We start from the raw sequence: 25,322 nt of genomic DNA, 5'->3' as shown, positions 1-25,322 counted from the left end.
TAGCAGCATACAGCAATGTATCCGGGACTCAAGTGATCCATTCAGGCTTAATACTCTCTGGTCCAGATTAAGCTCTAAATGGTAAGAGGGAATGGGACTTCTCAGACATCTCAAATCTGAGAACATTCCTGCAACAAATCATGTGACACCAAATTCATTTCTTGCCTTTGTTAATAGAGTTTCTATTAGAATCAGGTCTCAACAAGTAATGGGAGTGACCACTCTGTGAAAATCCTGCCAGGACCTAGATAGATAATGAAAGTAATTGGATATTTTGGTAAAAATGAGCAGCAGACAAGGACAGAAGTTCCATTATCAGTTTCATTAGTTTGGGATTCAAGTGATCCATTAGGGTCTTTTCTCTTCCTTTCAGCAAACCTAATCTAAGATAGCAAGGAATAAAAAGCAAACGGCAGAGCAGAAAGGGGAAAGGCAAAGTGACAGCAGAATGGAAATTTCAAAGGGATCTTCACTGAAGCTTTACTGAGCATGTTACATTTGAGAATCCATTCGCAGCAGCCGAGAGCAAAAGAAAGGGTATTAAGGATGAAGGCAGAGAGGTAGCAGGGAGATAGGTTCTATAGAATCTTGTAAGATTCTTAAAATTACTATTGGATATTATATGAAAAATATAAAAGTTATTGTCTATCGGAGGGTTTAGCAGTAGACTGACATGCTACAACTTAATTTTTTTTTTTTTTTTGAGACGGAGTCTCACTCTGTTGCCCAGGCTGGAGTGCAATGGTGTGATCTTGGCTCACTACAACCTCCGCCTCCCAGGATCAAGCAATTCTCCTGCCTCAGCCTCCCAAGTAGCTGGGATTACAGGCATGTGTCACCAGGCCTGGCTAATTTGCTACAACTAAAATTTAACAGGATTACTGTGGTTGCCAGGTTGCTAGGACAAGTGGGGAATAATAAGCTGGGGAAAGTGGGGCAAGAATGGAAACAGGAATGTCAGTTAATTCATGAGGTTCCTGCAATCATCTAGAAAGAGGATGCTAGCAGTAGGGAAAAAGTGCTTGAAATCTGGAAAGAAAAGAACTTTGTGGCATTTAAGAAGGAAAAGGTATATTCTGAAGATCTGGAGTGTAGGATCAACGGGAATTACCAGAGAGCCCGATCCTCCCTATTGAGCAACACGGAATAGAGGAACTGAGTACTTTGTCAGGCCATCCACTTAAAACTGACAGGGGTGTATATTACTCTGCCCACTGACTACACAATGACTTTTGTTTGTTTGCTTCTTGGTTTGGGGGTTTTGTTTCGGGTTTTATTGTGAGACAGGGTCTCGCTTTGTCACCTAGGTTAGAGTGGAGTGGCATGCATCCTCTGCACCGCATCCTCGACTTCCTGGGCTCAAGCAATCCTCCCACCTTAGCCCCCAAAGTAGATAAAACTACAGGCATGTGCCATCATGCCCAGATAATTTTTGTATTCTCTTTAGAGATAGGTTTTTGTCCTATTGCTCAGGCTGGTCTGGAACTCCTGAGCTCAAGCAATCCACCAACCTTGGCTTCCTAAAATGCTGGGATTACAAGAGTGAGCCACTGTGCTAAGTCTCACAGTGACTTTTTAGGCAAGATATTTCATATCTACTCTCTTAGAATCCAATATCTCTTTTCTTCCATTTCCTTCTATTTGAATCCTACTCATCCCTTAATGTATACACAACAGAAAGATTTGCTCTTCTTCCTATAAGATACTTTAATACTTTTTAACAATCACATTTTCCATTGATTTCATACCATCTTACTTATGACGTTATTCACCAGACACTGAATGTACACCTATTCTGTGTCAGGTTCCATATTATATGGTAAACTCTGTGACAGACTCTTGTCATATGACTCGAACATGTTAAGCCCTTGAATAAATAAAAGAATAATAAAGAATTTGGCTGAAGATGGAAGGATAATTCAATTGCTCCTTTCTAAGCAAATGTTCTTTCTCAGCAACCTCAAATGTCATATCCTCCATAGATGTAGCAAATTAGCTTTTTAAAATATGCCATAAAATAATGAACATACATCACTTTGGATAATTACATCTACTTCATGCATCAATTTTTTAGAGTAAGGCAATTCATGCTAACTGGACACCTTTTAGACCATTTAGTTTATAGAAGGGTGAATTATGCCTACATTAATTCAGTTGTCTTTATGGGTTCTTCTGAAAAAAACACAGTTGTAATTAAACTACCGAGGGTGCAATAGAAATGATTCCCACATCACCTTACCTTGACCCCATTCTTTATTTCTGAGAATCTCCTGATTTTCAGTTTCTTAACAACTCATAAGAAAAAAAAATCCTCTAAAGAAATAATACGATTTATTATTTAGCATTCACCAGTGTTTTATATGTATTAGCTCTATCCTTAAATAATCCACTGAGATAGCTAACATTTTTCACATTTTACTAGTTGTAGAAACCGAGCCTAGAAATTTTTAATGATTTTGCAAAGATCACACAGCTAATAAATGATAAAACGTGAAACAGCTTCATGTCTATATTCTTCTTAGTTGTAGACATGAAATTCCAAAGGTCTAATTTACTGGTCCTTAGGAAATAAAGCATATTACATTAGCGGCAACAGTAAATTCTCATTCAAAAATTAGCTAGTTCCTTTCTTTTCTGGCCTTAATAACTAAAAATACTTGGAAAATGTTACCTTTGTATTAATACTTTAGGTCTTAAATTGAAAACAATAAATCAAAAATAAACTTGCTTTATGCAAAAGACTTGAACTGGATTAAATTACTAAAAGCATAAATGTCAAGTGAAGTTGATTTCCATGAAAAATAAATAAGAAGGCCGGGCGCGGTGGCTCACACCTGTAATCCCAGCACTTTGGGAAGCCGAGGCAGGTGGATCACAAGGTCAGGAGATCCAGACCATCCTGGCTAACATGGTGAAACCCCGTCTCTACTAAAAAATACAAAATATTAGCTGGGTGTGGTGGCGGGCGCCTGTAGTCCCAGCTACTTCGGAGGCTGAGGCAGGAGAATGGCGTGAACTTGGGAGGCGGAGCTTGCAGTGAGCTGATATCGTGCCACTGCACTCCAGCCTGGGCGACAGAGCGAGACTCCATCTCAAAAAAAAAAAAAGAAAAAGAAATAAGAAAAAAAAACTACATATCTAAAAAAATGCATTACAAACTAAAAGCAATACCAAAAAGATCCAAAAAGTGGGCTATTATTTGTCATTTATAGGAGAAAAGGTATGCATTATTCATTCACTTTAATTACCTTACAGTAATTTACCAGAAATTCCTAATTTTTGATAACCATAACATAAAAGGACATTTTAGAAGCATTTTGTGTGGAAATTTTGAGAACTGTTTCAATGAAATATGGGTGATGTCACACTAATGGATAGCAAATGAGGTTATAAGAAACTCATAGAGAAAGTCCTAAAGCCAAAACCCTAAAAATTTATCATCTCATCCCTCCTTATTTTCATGAATTTGTACACTTTATAGGAAAATCTGAGATTAACCTAAACTAATTCTCTCTACTTTACTTATGGTATAAAGGAGGAAGAGAGAGTTTAAGTAACTGGCTCAAGGTCACAGGTTTACTTACTACTTTAGGTAGAATTAAACTAGAAAATTCTCCAAATGGAATCACTCAGTGACAGGATCTGCTAGTTTTGATGAGTTCAAACATGACTCAGAGGATCATTCATGCTGTAGTCCTTCAATATTTCAAATTTAAACTTGTGTGTAATTTTCCATTCTGTGTTCATGCACTCAATTTCAAATTTAGAACACTTCTCAGAGTTCCTGACTTTCATTTTATTGTTAATAAGGTGGAGAATTTTAATTATCTAGAAATTACTTGCAAAACATTTTGTGAAAAAAAAAAGCAAGCAGAAAAAACTACCTAGTGATACAGACAGGAGGCAGGGAAATAGTGGGTAGAAGAGGGCAGTTCCCCAGCAAAGACCCCACCCTCAAGCCTGGAAACCACGGCCCTAAATGAGAAAAGTTATCCCTGTTTTCCCACCCAAATGTTGCTTTTTCCAAAATCACCCTGGCCTGCCAAGACCCCTATCCTGCACCCGTAAAAACCCCAAACTCCACTGGTAGAGGAGCATAGCCACGTGGCAGAAGAGGAGAGAAAAGCAGCAGCATCTGAAGGATGAAAGGAGTTTGGCTGGGGACAGTCAGAGAGGAGTTCAACCTGGGACAGCAGAACTCCAGGGGAAGACTATCTTCCCACTCCCTCTCCTCTCTAGTTCCCTGTCCTGCCAAAAGCCACCTTCATCATTCAATAAAATCTCTGCATTCACCATCCCTCAAGTTCATGTGAACTGATTTTTCCTGGACACCAGACAAGGACCCAAGTACGAAGGGGGCAGGGTATAAAAGGCTGTCACCCTGACTCTCCGCTAAGCTGGTTAACACCTTAGCTGTCCACAGACAGCAACTGCTAAAAGAGCATTAATGGTAACACACCCCTAGATGCTGCCATGGGGCCAGAGCCCAAAAGCGCTTGTCCTGGCCCCAGTACCTGCTCACCTGTGTACTCCCTCCCATGAAGGGTTGAGCCCAGTGGGTTTGAGTGAGTGAAATTCATCCCTGCTGGCACCAAAGTGGCCACCTGGACCCTGAGCCAGTGCACTCCAGTTCCCCCTGCAAAAAGGTCAAGGGAACTCTCTCATCTCACTAGGATTTCTGTGCATTATGGTTTAGGGGAGCAAATGAATTCTCTGTATCCTTTGGTCATCCTAGAGTGATTCAATACTACCAGTAGTAAGTTGCTTAAAACCTGGCAGCCTCTTCCAGGTAAGAAGCAAAGGGTACAAAGTAGGGTAGGGAAAGGGTAAGTGAACGGGAGAGGCACTTTCACAGTGTTGAGGTAAATATTCAGGATTCAGAGGTTGAGAGCCTCTGCTGAAGTTTTGGATCATGAGAGAATTGGGAAGGAGAAACCAGAGACTTTAAGAATTGGTGCTGTGGCTTATAATTCAGTTCACCTTTATGAACTTCAGGATATGCAATTAAAGTTTAGAAACAGTTTGCTTTTTAGTTGCTGAAATAGATTTCTTTGAATGTGATAATACTGAAAATCAGATCTACCTGGGACCTAGCTAATATTCAGTCCCTATGATGACACCAAATGATGACATCACTATCATGATATCTACTGTCATATGTGATTTTTTTCATTCTTCTAGCATGAAAAGTTAACCCATACTCTAAGAATTCTATCATTTCAATGTATTATACTACTGTGTAACTGAGATATTATTCCAGATGAATCGCCCTTAAGGTATTAGTGGAATTAGTGGAAAAAGGGACAAGTAGAAGTATAGAGGGTTGGGGTGGGGCATAGGTAGGAAAGAACAGCCTGCGTCTTCACCATTCTTAACCCTACCCACTATAGCGAAAAGCCCCACTTGTTAGACTCAGAACTTCTGGCCTCAAATCTTCCCCTTGGGACACTAAAGTCTGAGTGTCAATTCAGAATCTGGGGATATCCCTTCATCAGAGAGAGGGAGTAAAAGATCTTAGGCCATCACATTCTGACTTACCAGAAGGCAATCTTGCTGTGTATTCTTTATGATTACATACCAGATCCCAGCACCTGTGTTCTAGCCTTGTTCAGTGAGGCTAACATCCTGCCTTACAACTCATCTCCAGTTCTTAGGTTATTGTTTAGGCCTGTTGAGCCTAGGCCTAGCCATTGTTGCCGCATTTGACAATATCCTTGAATCCTACCCCTAATTCTAACTTAACCTAAATTCTTCTGGAGTCTGAAATTTAGGCACTGACCCTTGGGGCCTTACTTCTAGATGAGTAATATTTTCTCCTCTCTACAATCAGAGATCTGAAAGAAATGATTTCTAAAGTCCTTGCAAATCTCAGAGCCTATTGTGTTGCCAGATGTCAACAGTTCACCTAGACAACCACTGACTTCTCAAATTTTGGGTTCCAATAAAAATAATAGTTTCATTATTACAGTCCCAGATCTAGACTCTCCTTTGGCTAAAACAAAATTATAATAGAAAGAGAGAAATATGTTTGAACTACAATGCAGGACTTGTGACAATCAATGGATTAACATAAGATGTGTGAATTTCTTTGAGTCATGTGAAAAAAGAACTATCGTTTCATTATTATTGTGAAATTATAATTTCTTATATTTTGCCATCTGAATTAGAAGCACCTGAGCCCTAAGCGGGGAAAATCTCATTAAGATTTATATGTTATCAATAATAGAAAAAGTCTGAAAAAATAATGACCTTGCTAATTTCTGCATAAATATCATGTACTTTCCAGTTTCCCTGCTATAAAGTTCTACCTAGCACCAAGGACACTTTTGAGTTTTGCAATTAGTATAGTGCAAGAAGTTAGAAACATAAGAAAGCATTAAGATCACTTTCTTTATTGTGCAGACCTCTTTAGGAAGTGATTCTCTCCTGTGGTGGATTCATTATAAGAAGAACATGACTTACTTTACAGAAGAAAGAGCTAGAGTGTGACTATAAACTGTCCTTGATGGTGGAGGTTAGGGATAAATGAAAAAATTAAAATCTGCCAATAAGTTAACAAGTAATAATTTAATCCATTACTTCCCTATTTCCTTTTACAATATCCTCCATGAGGGGCTCAAGGGAGTGGCCCTATTATCTGATTGACCTTCATGTTCAGAAACTGTCCACACAACTATGATGGGAAAGCTAATGAGAAGTCAGACAACTCAAAAGGAGACACTGGACAAGCAAAGAATTTTAAAATATCTAAATGGCTTTCCAGGCCTTAAGTAATGGAACTATTTCAAGGTAATATAAAGTTAGGGGAAATTCTGTTCTAGGGCTTTCAGAGTACTGGTTAGATCGCCATGAAATCAAGCTTAATTAGCACTTTATAATTCTTTTTTTTTTTTTTTTTTTTTGCGATGGAGTCTTACTCTGTCACCTAGGCTGGAGTGCAATGGCACGATCTTGGCTTACTGCAACCTCCGCCTCCTGGGTTCAAGCAATGCTCCTGCCTCAGCCTCCTGAGTAGCTGGGACTACAGGGGCCCGCCACCATGCCCAGTTAATTTTTTGTATTTTTAGTAGAGGTGGGGTTTCACCATGTTAGCCAGGATGGTCTTGATCTCCTGACCTCTCGTGATCCACCCGCCTCAGCCTCCCAAAGTGCTGGGATTACAGGCGTCAGCCACCGCGCCCAGCCCGATTTTGATAGATTTTTAAAATCAGATTGAAGAAATTTCATTTTCTCCCTAGATTTTCATAGGTTGTATTACGAATGGGTATTGAATTTTGCTAAATGATTTTTCTGCCTTGAGACAGTCATATAACTTTTTCCTCTTTAACGTGTTAGTATGACTTATTAGATTGTATTTAAATTATTAAAACAACTTTGCACTCATGGGATAAACCTCACTTGGAGTGATGCATTCAAGTGTTATATATAGTATTGCTAGATTTGATTTGTTTATACTTCCTTAAAGACTTTTACACCTATGTTCATGAGGGACACGGAGCTGTATGTTTTAGAATGAATCCATCTGGTTTTGGTATCAGAATTACAGACTTCACAAAACAAGTTGGAAAATGTTTCTTCTTCATCTTTTTTTTGAAAGTTTTTTTGTACAATTGGTAATTTTTCTTCATTAAATCTTTGATGGAATTCACCAATGAAGCCATCTGGGCCTGGAGATTTTTTGAGGAGAGAGTTTTAATGACTAATTCCATGTCCTTAAGAGATATAAGGGCTATTCTGATTTATTATTGCAATATGTAGGAGGGTCAGCTTCCTAAAAGGTATCTGCCTTACTAAAACTACACCTTCAGAGCCATCTGCCTTACTAAAACTAGGCCTTCAGAACACACACCTAATCATTTTATGTCTCTCATTTAACTCATTCAGTAGTTTTCTACCATTCTTAGGCAAAAATCCAAAAGCTATAATTAATCAACAGTATTCTCTATGGCTCCTACTCTCTCTCCCTCAGCAAAAGAAAAAAATGCTCTTATCTGATCTCTGCATTCTGTGCACTTCTCTTCTTTCAGTTCTTCAAACTAGCATATTTCCTACTAACTCAGGTCATTTTCATATGCTTTTCCTCTGCCAGGAATGAATGAATCCCTCCTAATTCCCTTCACCTTGCAGATTCAACTTCAGACTTCACATATCCTACCCTATCCTTCCTCAGAGAAGCTACCTCAATAGCTCTGACTAAATCAGGTGCCTCTGTTCTCCACTTTCATAGGTTCTCAATAATTTTCTTTCCTTGCTTCTAGAACAGTTTATAACTACATACTCACATAATTAATGCCTGTTTCCCTCATTAGACTAAAATCTCAATGATGGCTGGGATCCTATCTGTTTTGTTTATGGCGGTAACTTGAAATTTAATATAATAATAACTGGCAAATAAAGCCTAATTATTTGTTGAAAAAGTGAAAAAAATGAATTAATGAATGCAATATGCATTTTGGATATTCCTTTCTGTTTTTAATCCTCCACCATTATGTTCTGCTGGCTACTGTGATGAGCTCATTTATTTTAACATTTCAGTACAGTATAACGATTTTATGCTTTTCTCACTTTAGCTTAGTTTTTTTAGTGTTCTTACATTAATACAGTGGACTGCACTATAATGAGAATATTATATTCTAAATGTGAAGATTTTTTGGACCTGTGTACTTCATGACATCCTATATAGCCAAAGACCTGCATTGGCCACTAGTATTTATAAGCTGTGTGATTTGGGTCTTGCCATTAGCCATGTAATTAATCTTAGTTCTTCATTTGAATCTGGGATGAATAATGTTACATTTCCCTGCTAGTAATATGTGAAAATGTTTGATAAACCATAAGATGCTACAAAAATCTAGGGAGTTTGTTAATGCTCATCTTTATCATCATGAAATTAAGAATGTTTACCTTGGAAACATGCATTTGCTCTTCCTTTAAGTACTAATTCAAGGCGTGTGTTCAATAAACTGTAGAAAAATATTCTTATGCCTAGAAAAAATACTGGATGAAAATATTTCCAAATTTTCTCTAGGGTGAATGGGTTTGCATTTATAGTGAGAAAAATACATTTTTAAAGAGAACAAAAAAAAGAGAACACTACGTAGATTGCTATGACAGCGTCATTAGTTTCTCTTAGTATTCTGCCATTTCTGTGAGTTACCTTACCTACCTGTATTAATTCATAAAACTCTGATCAGTGCCCTGAGAAATGTCCTTAACACACCTCCATGAGAGTTTCTTTTTTATCTGGAAATCAAGCCACCATAGCTGGGAATGTAACGGAGTATTCTATCCAGAGATACGAAAAGGACAAGATACAACATTTCCCAGTCAGTCCTTCCAAGTTCTGGAATTCTGTGAGACACCAGCAAATAAAGTGACTCAGCACAGAATCCAGAATAGGTGATTCAGAAATCAAGTGGCTGCTTTGACACAGGTTGAGCAGGATAATAAAACCATTCACCAATTTCACCAGCAAACAGGCAGCAATGACCTTAGAAAAAGACCATACTGATGACCAGAAATACTTTCAGCTGCCATCAGCAGCATTATCTATCCATGAAGTTATGTTTATTTGTTTTTTGCTTCAAACATACAAATTAACCAGGTACTTCAGCTGTCTTTGCCTTCTTTGACATCAGCATGAATAGCAACAATACATATTACACATCTTTTAACAACACAGAAAAGAGCTGGTTTGTAAAATATAAAATGCGATGACAAAACTTCTGTCATTCTCCTCCTCCCCCCACCATGAAGTGAGCCCTGCACAGTCTTCTCACAGTTTTCAATGTATTAGTATAAACATTGCTTAATCCCAGTTAACTCCAGAAGCAGGATTTACATAAAAGAAAAATGAGAGGAGAAAGAAAAGAAAAAAACCCATCTCTGTATTTAGCTGGAAGGAGACAAACGTCCTGCAACAGAACACATTTTTATGTGTTGAGTTCTCTTCTAATTACAAATGTGGAATTTCAAAAAAAAAGAACACAGTAAAGAGACAGTGTCCCCAGGGAAGCAGGCAGGCTGGCTTCCAGGAGGCTTGGAAGAGAACATTTCCTTTATTGAATTCATCCTGTCCGAGGTCTGTCCTTCAGTTACATAGGCTCAGAAACCTAATTTATCAAATCTGGAGAGAAGAGGGCAGTCCATATTAATCGAATTGCATGTAAAATGATCAATTCATTAACCAACAATGAAAACTCTAACAATCATACAAAATCACATGGCCAGAATAGTCTGTTTCTTTTGAACAAGTCTACATTGGATGCTGAATCATAATCATAAAAATGCTTGGAAAACAGAGACTCAAAGACAAGAGAATTGCTGGCTGATTTGCATATTTGACGCCTTCAAGACAAAATAACCAACTTCATGTGTCTATGCTTCCTACAGGAATCTGTGGGTGAACTTGGTCAATCAACTGTCATCAGAACTTTCCTCTTACATTTTTTTAAATCTGGTTTCCTACCAGGACTTACACCGTAACACTTCAAGGGTGGTTTTAGTTTACTAGTTAGTTAGGTAGATTTTTGTTAAAATCTCAGTGACTGATCCAATTGTTAAAGACTAATTTAAAAAAAAATGCCTTGCGTGTGTGTATATATATATTATATATATATATAATTTTAAGCCTCTTTCACATATTTTTTATTCTTAGGATTTCTTGAACACAGAACAAAACCTGTAATATTTAAAGTTTTAAAATACAAAAGTCACTGGGAAAGAGGACAGATGGATGGATAGATAGATAGATAGATAGAGATATAAATATATAACTTCCTGTTAGCATTTCAAAGAACTTACATGCACAATTAAAGCAGTGTGATGATTTCTCTCCCTCCTTGACTCTGCTCTCCTCCTCACTATCCTGGAACTATGGAACTAAGTTTTATTCTACTCTCTTTCAGAATTCACATCCCAATACCTAGATACCTAGATCCAGAATCTGTTTATTCACTGGTTGTTTAAAGGAACAAATATATAGAGTGACATATTTTCCTACAAGTGGGAAATTCTCATTCCTGCTTCATAGGAATGAGACTTTGGGTAGATCCTAAGAACGTTTTCAGAGTGATAGGGTGATAGACTGAAGAGGGTGGAAAATAGAAGCAAATGTGGAACACAGAAAAGACTGGGAATCTCAAAGACATGTTTTTACTACTTAAAAATTTTGCCCAAGATTGATCTTCAATTATATATTTTATTGCTTTCCTCTCTAGCTCTGCTCAGGGAATATTCCTAAATTAGATTTTAGAAAAAAATCCGGGAAAGCAGCCCCTCCCTACCCTTTGTTTTTTCTTCCTTCTAGTCTCCTTCCTCTCTGCAAATTTCAGGAACATTCGGATTTCAAGGATGACTGGAGAGAAGGGAAGCAGCAAAAATGAGGTAAGAGTTAAAAGGAATGGAGAGAGGCAAAAAGAATGTTCTCCGTGTTTACAAATTGAATTATTACTTTGGTAAATTCTCTTCCTTTTATAGGAATGGAAGTAAACCAGAATTTACTAAGATTCAACAGAAATGTTCCCACTTTTGAAGGATAAAAATGGCCAACTGATAAACCATATCCTAAAGGACTTTACTAAATTAAATAACAGAAACTGAAAGAAAACATTTTATATTAATCATAGAACAAAATATATATATAGACACCATAAGACAGAAAAAAATCCAGAAACTCAGCTATAAGTTCAGTAACAGAAAGGGATACAAATTACAAAGTTTAAGCTGCCAAACACTGCACAGTAAACAGATTCCATCTTGCCTTCATGAGATTTCAGCACAATTGCTGGTTAATTTCTTCTTTAATTTTTTTTTTAAGAACAATGTAACTAATTCCTTCTCACTGCAATTTAAGAAACTAGGTAAAAGCAATGTACACACAATAGGAGTTCTGATGATATCTAATTTGAGCTGTGCCAGGACTATAGTCTGTTCCAGTTCCAAGCCAGCCTATGAAAACCTGACTCACCTTTTGTTAGTCCAGTAGGCACAGTCTATCTGCTCTATTCTAATTGCAAAATTGCTACAACTCATAATAATGAAAGTCAGATCAGAATGGCATTTTCAAATTCAGTTAAGTTTGCATATTTAACTTACAGCAAAAAAATGTTCATGGAAGTCATGGAGATCACTGTATGGCAGAGTAGAAATCATTGTCATGAAGCCAGACTTTACACTCAGATACAGATTTACAACTAAGTATTATTCAAGTAATTTTCTGTAAGTTGCTCAGATTAGAACTCTGAAAACTATTCAAAAGTTTGAGTAACAAATTTCTTCTTGGCAAGACTTTAGAATTTTCAGGATGGAAGAATTTGGGGTGGTGGTTGAATCTGATTTCCTTTTGCCTAGTAAAGTGATATAATAGTCAAGGGCATTGGCAGTACAGTCATGCTCCCTAACCCTGAGTCCTGGATGTACTAGTGGGACACTGAAGAAGTTATTAAGCTTTCTAAGCCTCGGTCTTCTCATCTGTAAGATAGTGATAATAGTAGTACTCAAGTCAGAGGGCTGTTATGTGGTTTAAACAACAATTCATGAAAAAGTGGAACATGGTAAGTTGTTTATAAGGTATAAATAGAAATATCCTCAAATATATTTGGGATGCTCTAAATAACTTTTTTTTTTTTTTTGAGACAGGGTCTCACTCCGTTGCCCAGGCTGGAGTACAGTGGTACCATCACTGCTCACTGTAGCCTCAACTTCCTGGGTTCAAGAGATCCTCCCCACTCAGACTTCTAAGTAGCTAGACCATAAGCACATGCCACCACATCAGGCTAATGTGTTTTTTTGTTTGTTTTTTTGTTTTGTTTTTTTTCTTTTTTGTAAAGATTGAGGTCTCACTGTGTACCTAGGATGGTCTTGAACTCCTGGGCCCAAAAAATCTTCCTGCCTCAGCCTCCTAAAGTGCTGGGATTATAGGCATGAGCCAGTGCACCTGGTTAAATGACTTTAGAGATTTTGAATGTTAAATAACTAATGAAAGTGAAGTACTACTTATGTATTTCTCTCCCAAAAAGGATAAGTTGATATTGATATAAACAATTTACATATCTTAAAAGAATAAACACATTCTCATATTTTGGGCCATCTTCCTGAATGAAACTCAAAGCCATGGCACTTGAAGTAAACAAAGATGTCTTCTAGAGATCATACACTTATTTCCCAAAAAGGTAGTCAATAAATGATTTCCTCATTTTATCTACAGGATAGAATCTCCTACGACATGAGAGGCATGATTGGTTAATAGCTATTAATAGATATTTCTACTTGGACTTGAGTTTCTTAAATCCACATGGCATCTATGTGGTGGATAACAGAAATAAATAAAGGAAATCCCTCCTCATTTTATTTACCTGTAAGTGTTGAGTCAATTTTGTATGCTGTCATAATCCTCAGTCTAGACCACAGTCTCTCCATCATGCCACTCAGCTGGCATGAGAGGAAGGGAGACAAAGACCACACAGCTAGCATTATGAGTACAGAGACACACATGAGAAGACACATACAAAGAACAAGGAACATCTCCACAAAACAGCAAAAGCAAATCACATATTCGGGAAAGACAAATCTATCTTATCTTTGTAAGAAGTTGATGTTGTGATTATTTTCAGTGAGAGATGTCAACTAACGGTGTTTCAGATTTAAGGCATGGAGGTTAAAAGCATGCTTTGGCTTGACAGTCTTTATGAGAGTCACACACACTATGTGACCTTGAATTTTTTTCAAATCTTAGTATACTCACAAGTAAAATAAGTAATAATGTCTCTATCTCTGGGTTATTTTGATAAGTAACTGAGATAATGTATGCAAAATATAGCACAAAGCTTGGCACATAGCATGTTACCAGAATGTGGTAGCTATTATTATTGCTATTATTGTTTGCTGATTAAAACATTTAAAAGAATAGTTTTATTTTTTTTCAATGCTAAAGACTAGCCCTCTACTAGATTTTTAAATTAAAACAAAACAAAAACAAAAAGAAATCCCAGCCAGCTACAACCTAAAAACAAAACAATGCTCAAAGGGGGAAAGCAATGCTAAGACTCTCTTTAGAAGGCTTGTTTTCATTTAAACGACATTCAAAACAAGGACGGTGTTCCTATGAAGCTTAAAAGATATGTATGTAAAACAGAGCAAGTGGAGACATGAATTCATATAATTTATTGCTGGAAAGAAACAGACAAGATCTAATTCTATACACTCATCTTTGAAATGAGTAAATTCATGCCTAGAAAATGAGTGTTTCTTTATTTTTTCACCACCATGCCCAGCTAATTTTTGTATTTTTAGTAGAGACGGGGTTTCACCATGTTGGCCAGGATGGTCCCAATCTCTTGACCTTGTGATCCGCCCACCTCGGGCTCCCAAAGCGCTGGGATTACAGGCATGAGCCACCGCATCTGGCCCATTTTACTATTTTATTTTATTTTATTATTTTATTTTATTTTATTTTTTATTTTATTTTTTATTTTATTTTATTATTTTATTTTATTTGAGACAGAGTCTTGCTCTTTTGCCCAGGCTGGAGTGCAGTGACACAATCTCAGCTCACTGCGGCCTCTGCCTCCCAGGTTCAAGCGATTCTTCTGCCTCAGCCTCCAGAGTAGCTGGTATAACAGGCACACATCACTACACCCAGCTAATTTTTGTATTTTTAGTAGAGACGGGGTTTTACCATGTTGGCCAGGCTGCTCTAGAACTCCTGGCCTCAAGTGATCTGCCTGCCTTGGCCTCCCAAAGTGCTGGGATTACAGGCTTGAGCCACCACATCTGGCCAGAAAACGAGTATTTCAAGATCACTAGATGGTTAGTTACCAACACTAGAACCCAAGTTTCTGCCAGTCTTTCTATAAAGACCAACAGCTTTCCATACAATTCATTCCTGTTCTTAATTATCAGCTACAGTAGAGTTTCTTGTGAGGAAAATCAGACTTCTGAAGCAATTCTGGAATGCCCTTGGCCACTGACAAAGGGAGAGAGTTAGGATAATGACACTTTTATATTAGATTTTTGGGATGCTTTAGATGATGTCATTTCCCAATTTCATTGCAAGAAAATATTTCGGTTTTATTCCCATGACTCAGAGCAACGAAAGAAAGTCAAACACAGAAGGTAGTATTTACCTAAATAATTGGAATAGCTTCTTATGAGCTGTTTTATTTACTTTTTGGGTAAATATATTTATTATTCAGGCAGTTTATTTTTATGCACTACATATTTGTATAACATTTTAAATGCATATGGTTTTATAAACCCTGTCTAAAATACATTGTATGCTGACAATAATTATCAGAAATTGAAGTATATCATAAAAAATTCTATGAAACTTCAGAGAATTATAAGCATCTTCTATTTTACTACTGGTATAACCACTGTTGGATTTACAGAATGCCATTGCCAAACTATCTCAAAGACTGATCATTTTTCTATAATTATATATTTGTAGTCAAACACAGATATTGATAGTAAACTTACAAAATTGGGGTTGATTAATAAACTCATAATTGCAAAATATGATCAGGCTGTTATTTAAGCCCATTTAATAATATTGTATATGACAAACATTTATTTTTCTCTCACCAAGTGCCCAAACTTGGGGTATGTAAGCACTTTGCTTTAGCTCAGTGTTTCTCAATTGCAGAACTCTTAATATTTGGAGCCAGAAAATGATTTATTGTGGGGGACAGTCCTGTGGATTGTAGAATATTTTACAGCATCCCAGGCCTCTACCCTCTAGATGACAGTAGTACTCTCTGCTCCGTTGAAGCAATCAGAAATGCTTCCTGTCATTTTCACATTTCCCCTGGTGGCAAAATTGCCTCCACTGAGGACCACTGTTTTAGATTATTAAATTCTCTCAATAATCCCATGAGGCAATGCATTACCATCTCTATTTTCTAGGTGAGGTGACGGATGCTTAAGAAATTTGGTAATTTGCTTGATTTGCTCAATGTCACACAGATAAAAATGGAAATCAAATAAACTGCAGATCTCAATAATATAATCATTGAATCCAACTGCCTCACTCCAAGATCCAGGTGAATGGAATATCAAGTTCTGTGTATCCATAGATATCTTCTCAGAGCCAGACTGAAATGGAGAGGCTCTGCCCCTTTGAGAAAGCACATATACCATTTCCCAGGGAAGTTTTTATGTTCATAGACAATGTGTCAGCCATTTTGAGTTATGCTACAGCCACAGACAATATGAATATTTCAGGGACTTAAAACACTCAAAGTTTTTTTCTGGCTCACACTGTATTGTCATTGTGAAGTGACATGGGCTCTGCTCCACCATCCCAAGATGCAGATCATCCTGCTGGGACATGCCAGTCTCTGGCAGAGTGATAACAGAACCATATGATGGCTCCTGCAGTTTGCACTCAGGAGTGACACAGACCCCTTGCACTCGGTTTATATGGTTGAAGCAAGTCAAGTGGCCAAGTATGACATCAGTGGGCAGAAAATATAGCCCTTCTTCAGGAAGAAACCAAGTAAAGAAGGGCCAGGGAAAGAGCATCCTGGTAGGAAAAACAATAAACATTTTTGAAAAATAATTCTACCTTTTTACAATTACAAAGAAAAATGATCCAAGTGATTCATTTGTCACATGAAAGACAAATAGCTTTTTATTCAAAATGTGCATAACTGTATGTTCTATGGAGGTACCTGTTTGAGAAAGAAATCCTAATGTGGCAGCCAAATGCCAGACATGGAAGAGTTACACATTCAATATTTTAGAACCTCAAAACAGTAACATATCAGAGACATCACGAGGCAAATGCATTCGGTGTCCCAGTTGTTTCCTAACAGGATTTCTTCTGGAGACAGCACAGGTTCCTTTCCTTTTCAATAAATCTGTTCCATGATCTCTTAAATGGGAGCTCTAGAAACTATTCAATTTCTCCCTGATCTAGGCTATTGTGAGTAAAGAGCAGATCAACTTCTAGAAATAGAATGCTTGTACTTGGTATTTGGTGAGAAGGCATTTCATCAATCATGGGGATCTGTGGGAGGATCCAACATAGGCTATTCATTTTAATGCTTTTACTACATAAACTTTTCTTTCCCCATTTTAGCTTACCTTCCTCTGTCTGTCTCTTTCTCTCTCTCTCTTTCTCCCTTCCTCCCACCTCCTCTCTCATACACACAGTAATATACCCCACAATCTCTCAGGAAAATTTTGATTAAAAATCATAGAAACATTCTAAAACAAAAAGGATTTTTTCAAATGTTTTTATAAGTCTGTTAGTGGAGCTGCATAATAAATGCATTTAACTTAAAGAATTAAAGTACACCAGAGAGAGAGAGAAGAGAACAGGAAAAAAGAATAGGAAAAAGTAAAAAGGGAGCAAAATAGGTGTGAGACAGTGGTAATTCTTTACCCCTCCTCTCACGGAGATATAAAGTCTAATTTTCCTACACTTGAATTTGAACTACAAGTAGTGACTTTCATGATAAATAGAATGTAGCAGAAGTGACAGTCTAGACCTTCAAGGGTAGTTGGTTATACAAAGCCTTGCAGCTTTAGGTCCGACCTTTTATATCACTTAATGTTGTGGGTAATGTGTCCCCAGAAGGTATGTTGAAGTTTTTTTTTTTTTTTTTTTTTTAGAAGAAGTCTTGCTCTGTTGCCCAGGCTGGAGTGCAGAGGCACAATCTCGGCTCACTGCAACCTCTGCCGCCCAGGTTCAAACGATCCCCCTGCCTCAGCCTCCCGAGTAGCTGGGACTACAGGCACGTGTCACCACACCTGGCTAATTTTTTGTATTTTAGTAGAGATGGGGTTTCACCATGTTGGCCAGGATGGTCTCCATCTCCTGACCTTGTGATCCGCCCACCTCAACCTCCCAAAGTGCTGGGATTACAGGCATGAGCCACTGCACCCGGCCGATATGTTGAAGTTCTAGCCCCCAGTCTCTGTGAATGTAAACTTATTGGAAAGTTGGGTTTTTGCACTTATAATCAAGTTGAGATGAAGTTATATTGGATTAAGAAGGGCCCTAAATTCAATGACTGATATCTTTATATGGGGAGAGACATTTGGATACACAAAGATACACACAGAGGGGAGACAGGAATGTAAAGACAGTGGCAGAAATTAGTGTTGCAGCCACAAGCCAAGGACTGCTTAAGATTTTCAGGAGCCATCAAAGTTAGGAAGAGACAAGAAAGAATTCTTTCCTAGGGACTTCAAAGGGAACATGGCTCCATAGATACCTTGATTTCAGACTTCTAGCCTCCAAAACTGTAAGAGAATAAATTCATGTCATTTTACACTGCCCAGTTTTTGGAAATGTGTTATGGTAGCCACAGGAAACAAGTGCATTTCTTCTTAGGATGCTCCCTGTGGGAATCCATGCTCCATCTTGAATCATAAGCCACATGGAGAGTTTACATGTGGACACTCTGGTCACCAGCCCTAGCTGAGCTCCTGGTCAACAGCCAGCATCAGCTGCCAGACATCCCAGTTGAGGCAACAAGGTGTGGCTAAAGAAGCAGTCTTGGAAACTGACACCCTGTAGATATAAGATAATCTGCCTAGACAACACCTTCTAGAATTCCTGATCCACAAAATTGGAAGCAAAGTAAAATTATTGTTTGAAGCTACTTAGTTTGGGAGTAATTTGTTACATGGCCATAAATAAATGGTACAGAATCCAATACCTGGAAGTGAATAGTTACCACAATAGAAAACTAAAATATGTAGCCTCAGCAGCTGGCTGGTAGAAATTGGAAGATCAGGCAGCTGGTAGAAACTGGAAGGACTCCAAAGAGTCTGCTGGTGAAGACTTGAAGGACAATGAGGAAAATATTATTGTATACCAAAGAAAAAGGAATCCTGATTATGTAGTGACAAAAAATTTGGCAACATGGTTGCTTGCCATAGCATGGGAACAAAAAAAGTTTGCATCATGAATTTGGGGAGATTTCTGGACATAATATATAGGTGTCAACTGGTCCAGCAAAACCTTTCTCATATTTCTGACCAGGAAAATAATGAACAAAGTAAATTATGTTTTAAGCTACTAAGTTGAGTACAAATAAATGGAAGAAAGGAAGGTAGAAGAAATAGAAAACAGAATGTGATAGTTTAGGGGTAATAACAAATACTTAATATTCTTCCAATTGAGAGCTGAAGTCTAATTTCCCTACCTTTGACTGTTGACTAGCGACACAGCAATTTATTATGCAGCAGTGAATAACCAGAAGTGGGGAAAAGGGAGAAAGGGAACAAGATCAGTTTAAATAGTGCATGTTCTGGGATGAAAAGAAAATGGAGATATAATTCTGCCTCTTAATGCCAGAACAATTCACCTGCTGAATGTTTTCAAACGTTTAAAGATTATATATACAGTCACAATATGATCACTAACACAAACCAACTACTTTACGTGATATTTGACCAAAGAAATAGCTCCCTGTTCAATCCTGTGTTGTATTCATTGAGAAAAGGCATTTTCTTACACGGTACTTCCTTAAAAGATTTTCACAGGTAACCTTCTTGCCTTAGACCCTTACGTCAGAACCTCAATTTCTCCTAAAATGTGACTTCACTATTTATTTTCAAATAGAAAATATTCACATGAAACAAAACACTCCTGATACAAGTGTTTGAGTAGGTGTTAAACGATAAAGACACAATATAATACGTAGGCATTTCTTTATAGATAAATCTTATTCTACAAATATTTAAAGTGACTCACAAGTAATATATTCCACACTCTATAAAAATATGAAAAAATCCAGGATCAGAGAAAAATTAAAGTAAAATAAAAGTAACAAATCATGAAGAAATTGTTAAATTAATGCCACATAGTTATTAAGTTGAATTTGATTCTGAGCTTCCAGACAGATAAAGAAAAACAAGAAATGTCTGGCACATATGTCTCATTGGCAGTGGGAAGGACATATTTCATTGCACAGAGAAGCAAGATTATTTATGTCATACAATTATGAAAATAATTTTCCTTAAGGAATTGCCACTGAGGACACTATGATCCCTACATCTCTCCAGTTAATACCTTACACAGAAATATGTTTCTATTAACATGTTTCCTCAGGCTTTTCTCAATGAATGAGAATCTAATTCCAAAGCTCAACTCAGTCACAACAGTACACAAGATCAAGAAAACGTATCCAATGATATAACTCTGCTTTTTTCTCCTCTATTAGACCATGAGCTCTTTAAGCAAAAAACAAAACAAAACAAAAAAACACCAAACCACACCTTTGTTTTTCTTCTTTTCTTTTCATAACTCTATATCTATACTTGGTACTATGCCTATATAGCATTTGTAGTACATGGTATCTTGCAGATATGCCATAGTTCTGTTTTCTGGGAGCGCATCTGAGGCAAGAGTCCTGATTGTATAAATAAACAAAATTCATTTCCTTTTAAAGCTGTTGAACTACCTCATCTTTAGACTCAATAGAATGACAATGTGACTTTTTAATTTTGTATTGGAATACATAATAATACACAAAAATAAGGGTTTGTATAGAAAATTCTGGCAAACAAAAAGTTAATATTTACTATGGGAGTAATCTAGATGAACTTCTCTTTCCTTTTCCACAATACATTATAGTGTGAAGTGTTTATAGCCTGTAGCTGATACAGAACTGAAGCAGAGCCTCACTTGCTGAAATACTGAAGAACAAGTAGTTCATACTGGTTAAACACTAAAATATCCCCAAAGAGTTAGAAAAAAATCAAGATCACCAGCACTATTTAAAAAAAATAGGCATTATCATTAGCAACTACAGTATTAAAGCTAAGTTGGGAGGTGGAAAGAGAAAGTCATTGCACACATTTGGTGGAGATTTGCAAGGAGAGCTTCACAAGGCTATTTAATGCTTAGGCAGCTAACTTTTATTACTATCTCAAGGGCCAGATCTAACTAAAACTCTCCCTAGTCTTCACTCCACATTTTGCTAAAATGGAATGGAGCATCTAGGCAAAGAGACTTAATGTTATTACCATTTGCAAAAACACACACATGTGCACACACACTCCCACTCCACACATACACACACACACACACACACACACACACACACACACCTCGATAAAGCAGCCTGGTAAATAGCATATTCCTCTACAGCAAAGAGTAATTTGTGCCTGTTGAGTGGGAGAAAAAAAGCTGATTGCATCTATCTTACAGCTTTATGAGCACTTTGGGTTCCAAAGAGGGGCAGATTCGACTGGAAAAAATATTTAGGGGTTAACATTGTGGAAAAACAGGTGTATAACCATGAAAATAACTGACACCTTTATGAGTGTATACTGAGATCAGTAACAAGGGAACATGGAGCTCAAAAGCAAAGACTGAGTACTTTCCCACAGGGAGCTTATGACCTAGTCAAGAAGGGATGGTAATAATAGAACGTTCTGTTTACAAGTCTCCTGAGAGATCATCTGGTCTAATGCCTTTCAAATTCTCCTCCTGTAAATCCTAGAAGACTCACTCAGAGGCACTACCATGGGAGATGAAGAAAAACCAGCTCAGCAGGTATGTCTCCAGCACTACTCCAGCTGTAAACAGACTCGACTCTAATATGGCTTATACATTGTATTTCTTTAAGACATCTCCTTTTGTGTTGGGCCCACTGACTATAAAAATGGAAGGCCTTTTAAGAAAATAATTGTTGGCCAGGCACAGTGGCTCACAGCTGTAATCCCAGTAAGTGCTTGGGAGGCCATAGCAGGAGGATCACTTGAGCTCGGGTGTTCACAAGACCAGCCTGGGCAACATGGTGAAACCCCGTCTCTACAAAAAATACAGGAATATTAGCTGGGTGTTGTGGCGTACATCTGTAGTCCCAGCTACTGGGAAGGCTGAGGTGGGAGGATCATTTGAGCCTGGGAGGTCAAGGCTGCAGTGAGCTATGATCATGCCACTGCACTCCAGCCTGGGCAACACAGTGAGACCTTATTTCAAAAAAAAAAAAAGGAAAAAAGAAAGAAAGAAAGATGATTGGTCATTTGTGACGGATATCTGTTGCTTTGCTTTCTCAAAATCTATTTTCCTTTCTTTGGGTCTGTGATTTGCCTGCAGGCACCACAATTCTTGCATTGTCTGTAACTCAGGAAGAACTGTCCCTACCATTGGCTACAGTAGTGAAGATAGCTGATCTTTTTTTTTTTTTTTAATCAGTCACTCTGGCCACAATAACTAGTAGAGAAAGTATGTGATCAAGGCTGACCAATTAAAGCCAGAAATGCTGAGGGGATTTTAATTGGGAGCTCTCAGGATACAGACAGCCTCATCCATTAGGATTACTAAGAAGAGAGAACGGAGCCTGACAATGCTGGAAAACACCTAAGAATGGTGCCCAACCTGGAAAAACAGGCTTTGTCTAAAGCTAGCTCTAAAACACAGTATCTCAATCACTTCTTAGCCTTTTGGCTAAGATCAAGTGTAAAACACATTATCCCTGGGGGTTTCATTATCTTAATAAAACAAGTGAATAAACTGCATTTTCCTTTATGAGTTTTCTTTCCTTTTCAACATAAAAACCATGCTTTATACCCCATGTTGATTTTTTTTTAATAATGAGTGTTGAGGTCCCCATTAGGTAAAGGGATTTGCCCAGAGTCTCAAACATACCCAAGAGGGTCCCAAGGATTCTGACTCTTTGCCTTGTGCTTCATCCACTAGTCTTTGAATAGAGTTTGTGTCTTTAAGACTGGGCTAAATATCTAAAATCAACTTCTTATTTTATATTCACTAGAATAAAACATAATCTAAAGAAACCCGGTAGTGGTTCCTTTCATTGTGTTTGTGAGTTCATTTCATTGTTTCATATATGCTAACTTGAGTATTTGATTTCATTCTACTGGCGTCTCATTAACTCAAGACTATGGTTTAGGCACCCTCAGAAGAAGTAAGCCTGTCTGAAGTATCAGCCCCTCGTGAGCACATTTTGGCATTTTGAGAGCCTGCTTTGGCTCCCTCTGAGTCAATGAGTACTTGGCTCTCGCCCTCAAAGGAACAGAGATACAGTAGTAGCACTGTGTCAGAGTGAGACAAATTACTTTGTGGCAATTATATACAGTTAGGAACCTAAATTTGCACATCTCAGGGAAAATAGTTCAGAACCACCTCCCTCATTTTGTATTTTCACTTTTTTAGGTAAGAAAATTTTAAATTTATATGCTAATACAACGTAGTTCATTTTGTTCTATGATTAACTAGTTGCCTCACCTTGGGCAAGAAAGTTTATCTCTCTGAGTCTATTTTCTAGGTGTTTTGGCTAGAATAAATCCTCTCTAATGTCCCTTTCAGATCTAGTGATTTCTGAAACTATGAACTTAAAGTACATTATAAACCGCACAGATATAAAGTGTGGTGAAGCCTTGCCTTCAACTCTTTAGTAGAAAGAAAGAAGGAGCTGCATGCAAGGGGCTGAAACAGGGCATCCCGGTGCAGGAGTCTCTTGAAGACAAATCTGTTTTATGAATGTTTTTGTCTGTTATTCCAAAAGACATGTAGAAACGTTCAAGGTAGATTAACACATTCTACTGAAAAAGCAGTTTTTATAAGTGTTAGAAAAATGAGAGCAAAATTTCAGACTAAAAAAAAATCTCTATAAAAATATATTTATCTGCAAGAAATATATTCATGCAAACCAAGGGGCCATTTCCATTCTACACTTGATGCAAAGTTCTAGGAAGCCTATAAAAATAAGGTATTAACTTTTGGATGGAAATGTAATTCCCAAATAGACATTTAGTACAATAAATAGATGGAATATGATGTTGTCTTTTTTGATAAATTTGTCACTGTTTTCATAATTTCATATAAAATGGAAGTGTAGTTTGACAAAAAACAGTTTGAACTTTGGTCACAGATTTGGCCTTACATTGGAGTTCAACTGGAAATTTACTGGACATATCAAGCAAGATCCCTCAACTCTCTGAAGCTCAATATGTAATTTAATATATAAAATGTATTTTCATATGTACTCTACAGTGAGCAGAATATATATAAAATATCTAACTGATATATATAATATCTAATTGATGGAATTGTTTATAGATTTAGATGCCAAGTAGCATGTTGTAAACATCACTAAACATCAGTTTCCTTTTGCTGCACTATAATGCAGCTCTTTTTCCCAATGTTCCAGGTGCAATCAAATATCCTAGAGATGATTGTTACATGACAAATACTGATGTGGTTATTGTTGGCCGCCACACTCCTTCCATACCTTAATAAAATGACTGGCCTCTTTTGGAAGGGATATTGAGTTCTTACTATGTACCAGACACCGTGCAAGGAGCATTCACATGTGTGATTGTATATAACCTTCACAACATCCTGCAAGTTCTTAACACTGCAGTGTTTACATGGTGCCCAAGGACCTGCTAATGACCACTCTACTCATTACCCTGTGACCACATTCATCCCCTATTATTCCATCCAGCTTTCTTGTTTGTCACCTCATTCCTTTTTGTATTTTTTCTAGGTTATTGACAGTACTAAAAATATCAACCCCTAGTAAGTGAGGGAATCTCTGTGGTAAAAAAAAAAAAAAAAATCCAACATTACAATCTCAACTATATAGCTAACTACAGAGAGAACTGTATTGCACACCAAATTCATTTTTGGCATCTTTCATGCCCTTCCCAGAGAACCCTTCATTCCTTACTCCAAGTTTCAAATGCCTGACTAGATTGAGTTGCCTTTCATGGCCTTCTCCTAAATGTTTTCCTTTTTCTAAATCCAGTAGAAACCTCTTTCCTCTGTCTCAGTGTCCTTATTCACATGCTTTCTTCTCTCCCTCCCTCTCTCTTTCACCTCTGTAACTTTTTCTGAGCCCAGGTCTTTATCCTCCTATTAAACTGGCTTACATGGAATTCCTTTTCTATCCCTAATTCTTGACAGGTTTTTTTAAGCCCAGTGTTGTTTGCATATTACCCAGTGCTTCATGCTATACTTCAACTTTAACATCAGAATTTATCTCACAAGGAAGAACTCAGCAAAGGAAAATAGGGGTAGAGTATAACCAAATAAAAACTGTCATAATGGTATTAGATAATGAAGAAATAAACAGAAACATTTGGAAGAACAGAAGAGAGACATTGGTAAAGAGAAATAACTTTAGAAACTGAAAGAAATAATTATCTTATTCTAGTTTTTATCTATTTTCTCTGAAAAACCCATAAATCCTCAAGGGTAACTGGCAACAGGCTTGTGGGTGACAATTGGAAACCCTCGGCTGAAATGAGCAGTGAAAAGAGAGAAAACCTTCTTTATTGGAGTTATTTTGAATACCCTCCTCCAAATACTCTTCAAAGATTACAAAAGTTTGTGT

The 25,322-nt window shown here is 37.4% G+C and overlaps 1 protein-coding gene across 1 annotated transcript in view; it reads left to right on the top strand.

Moving 5' to 3' along the window:
- The window catches only part of LOC100580829 (putative inactive deoxyuridine 5'-triphosphate nucleotidohydrolase-like protein FLJ16323), a gene marked incomplete at its 5' end in the record, with an annotated part of 52,722 nt that extends 51,572 nt beyond the window's left edge, over positions 1–1,150 (top strand). Inside the window, one exon of the mRNA XM_030818388.1 lies at positions 992–1,150. Within this exon, the coding sequence (XP_030674248.1) occupies positions 992–1,150 (159 nt within the window). The remainder of the gene's footprint in view (positions 1–991) is intronic.
- Between the last annotated feature and the right edge of the window lie 24,172 nt (positions 1,151–25,322).

This window comes from Nomascus leucogenys, chromosome 8, assembly GCF_006542625.1.
Source record: "Nomascus leucogenys isolate Asia chromosome 8, Asia_NLE_v1, whole genome shotgun sequence".
NCBI classification, from domain to species: Eukaryota; Metazoa; Chordata; class Mammalia; order Primates; family Hylobatidae; genus Nomascus; species Nomascus leucogenys.
This window is presented reverse-complemented; position numbering and strand designations above follow the sequence as displayed.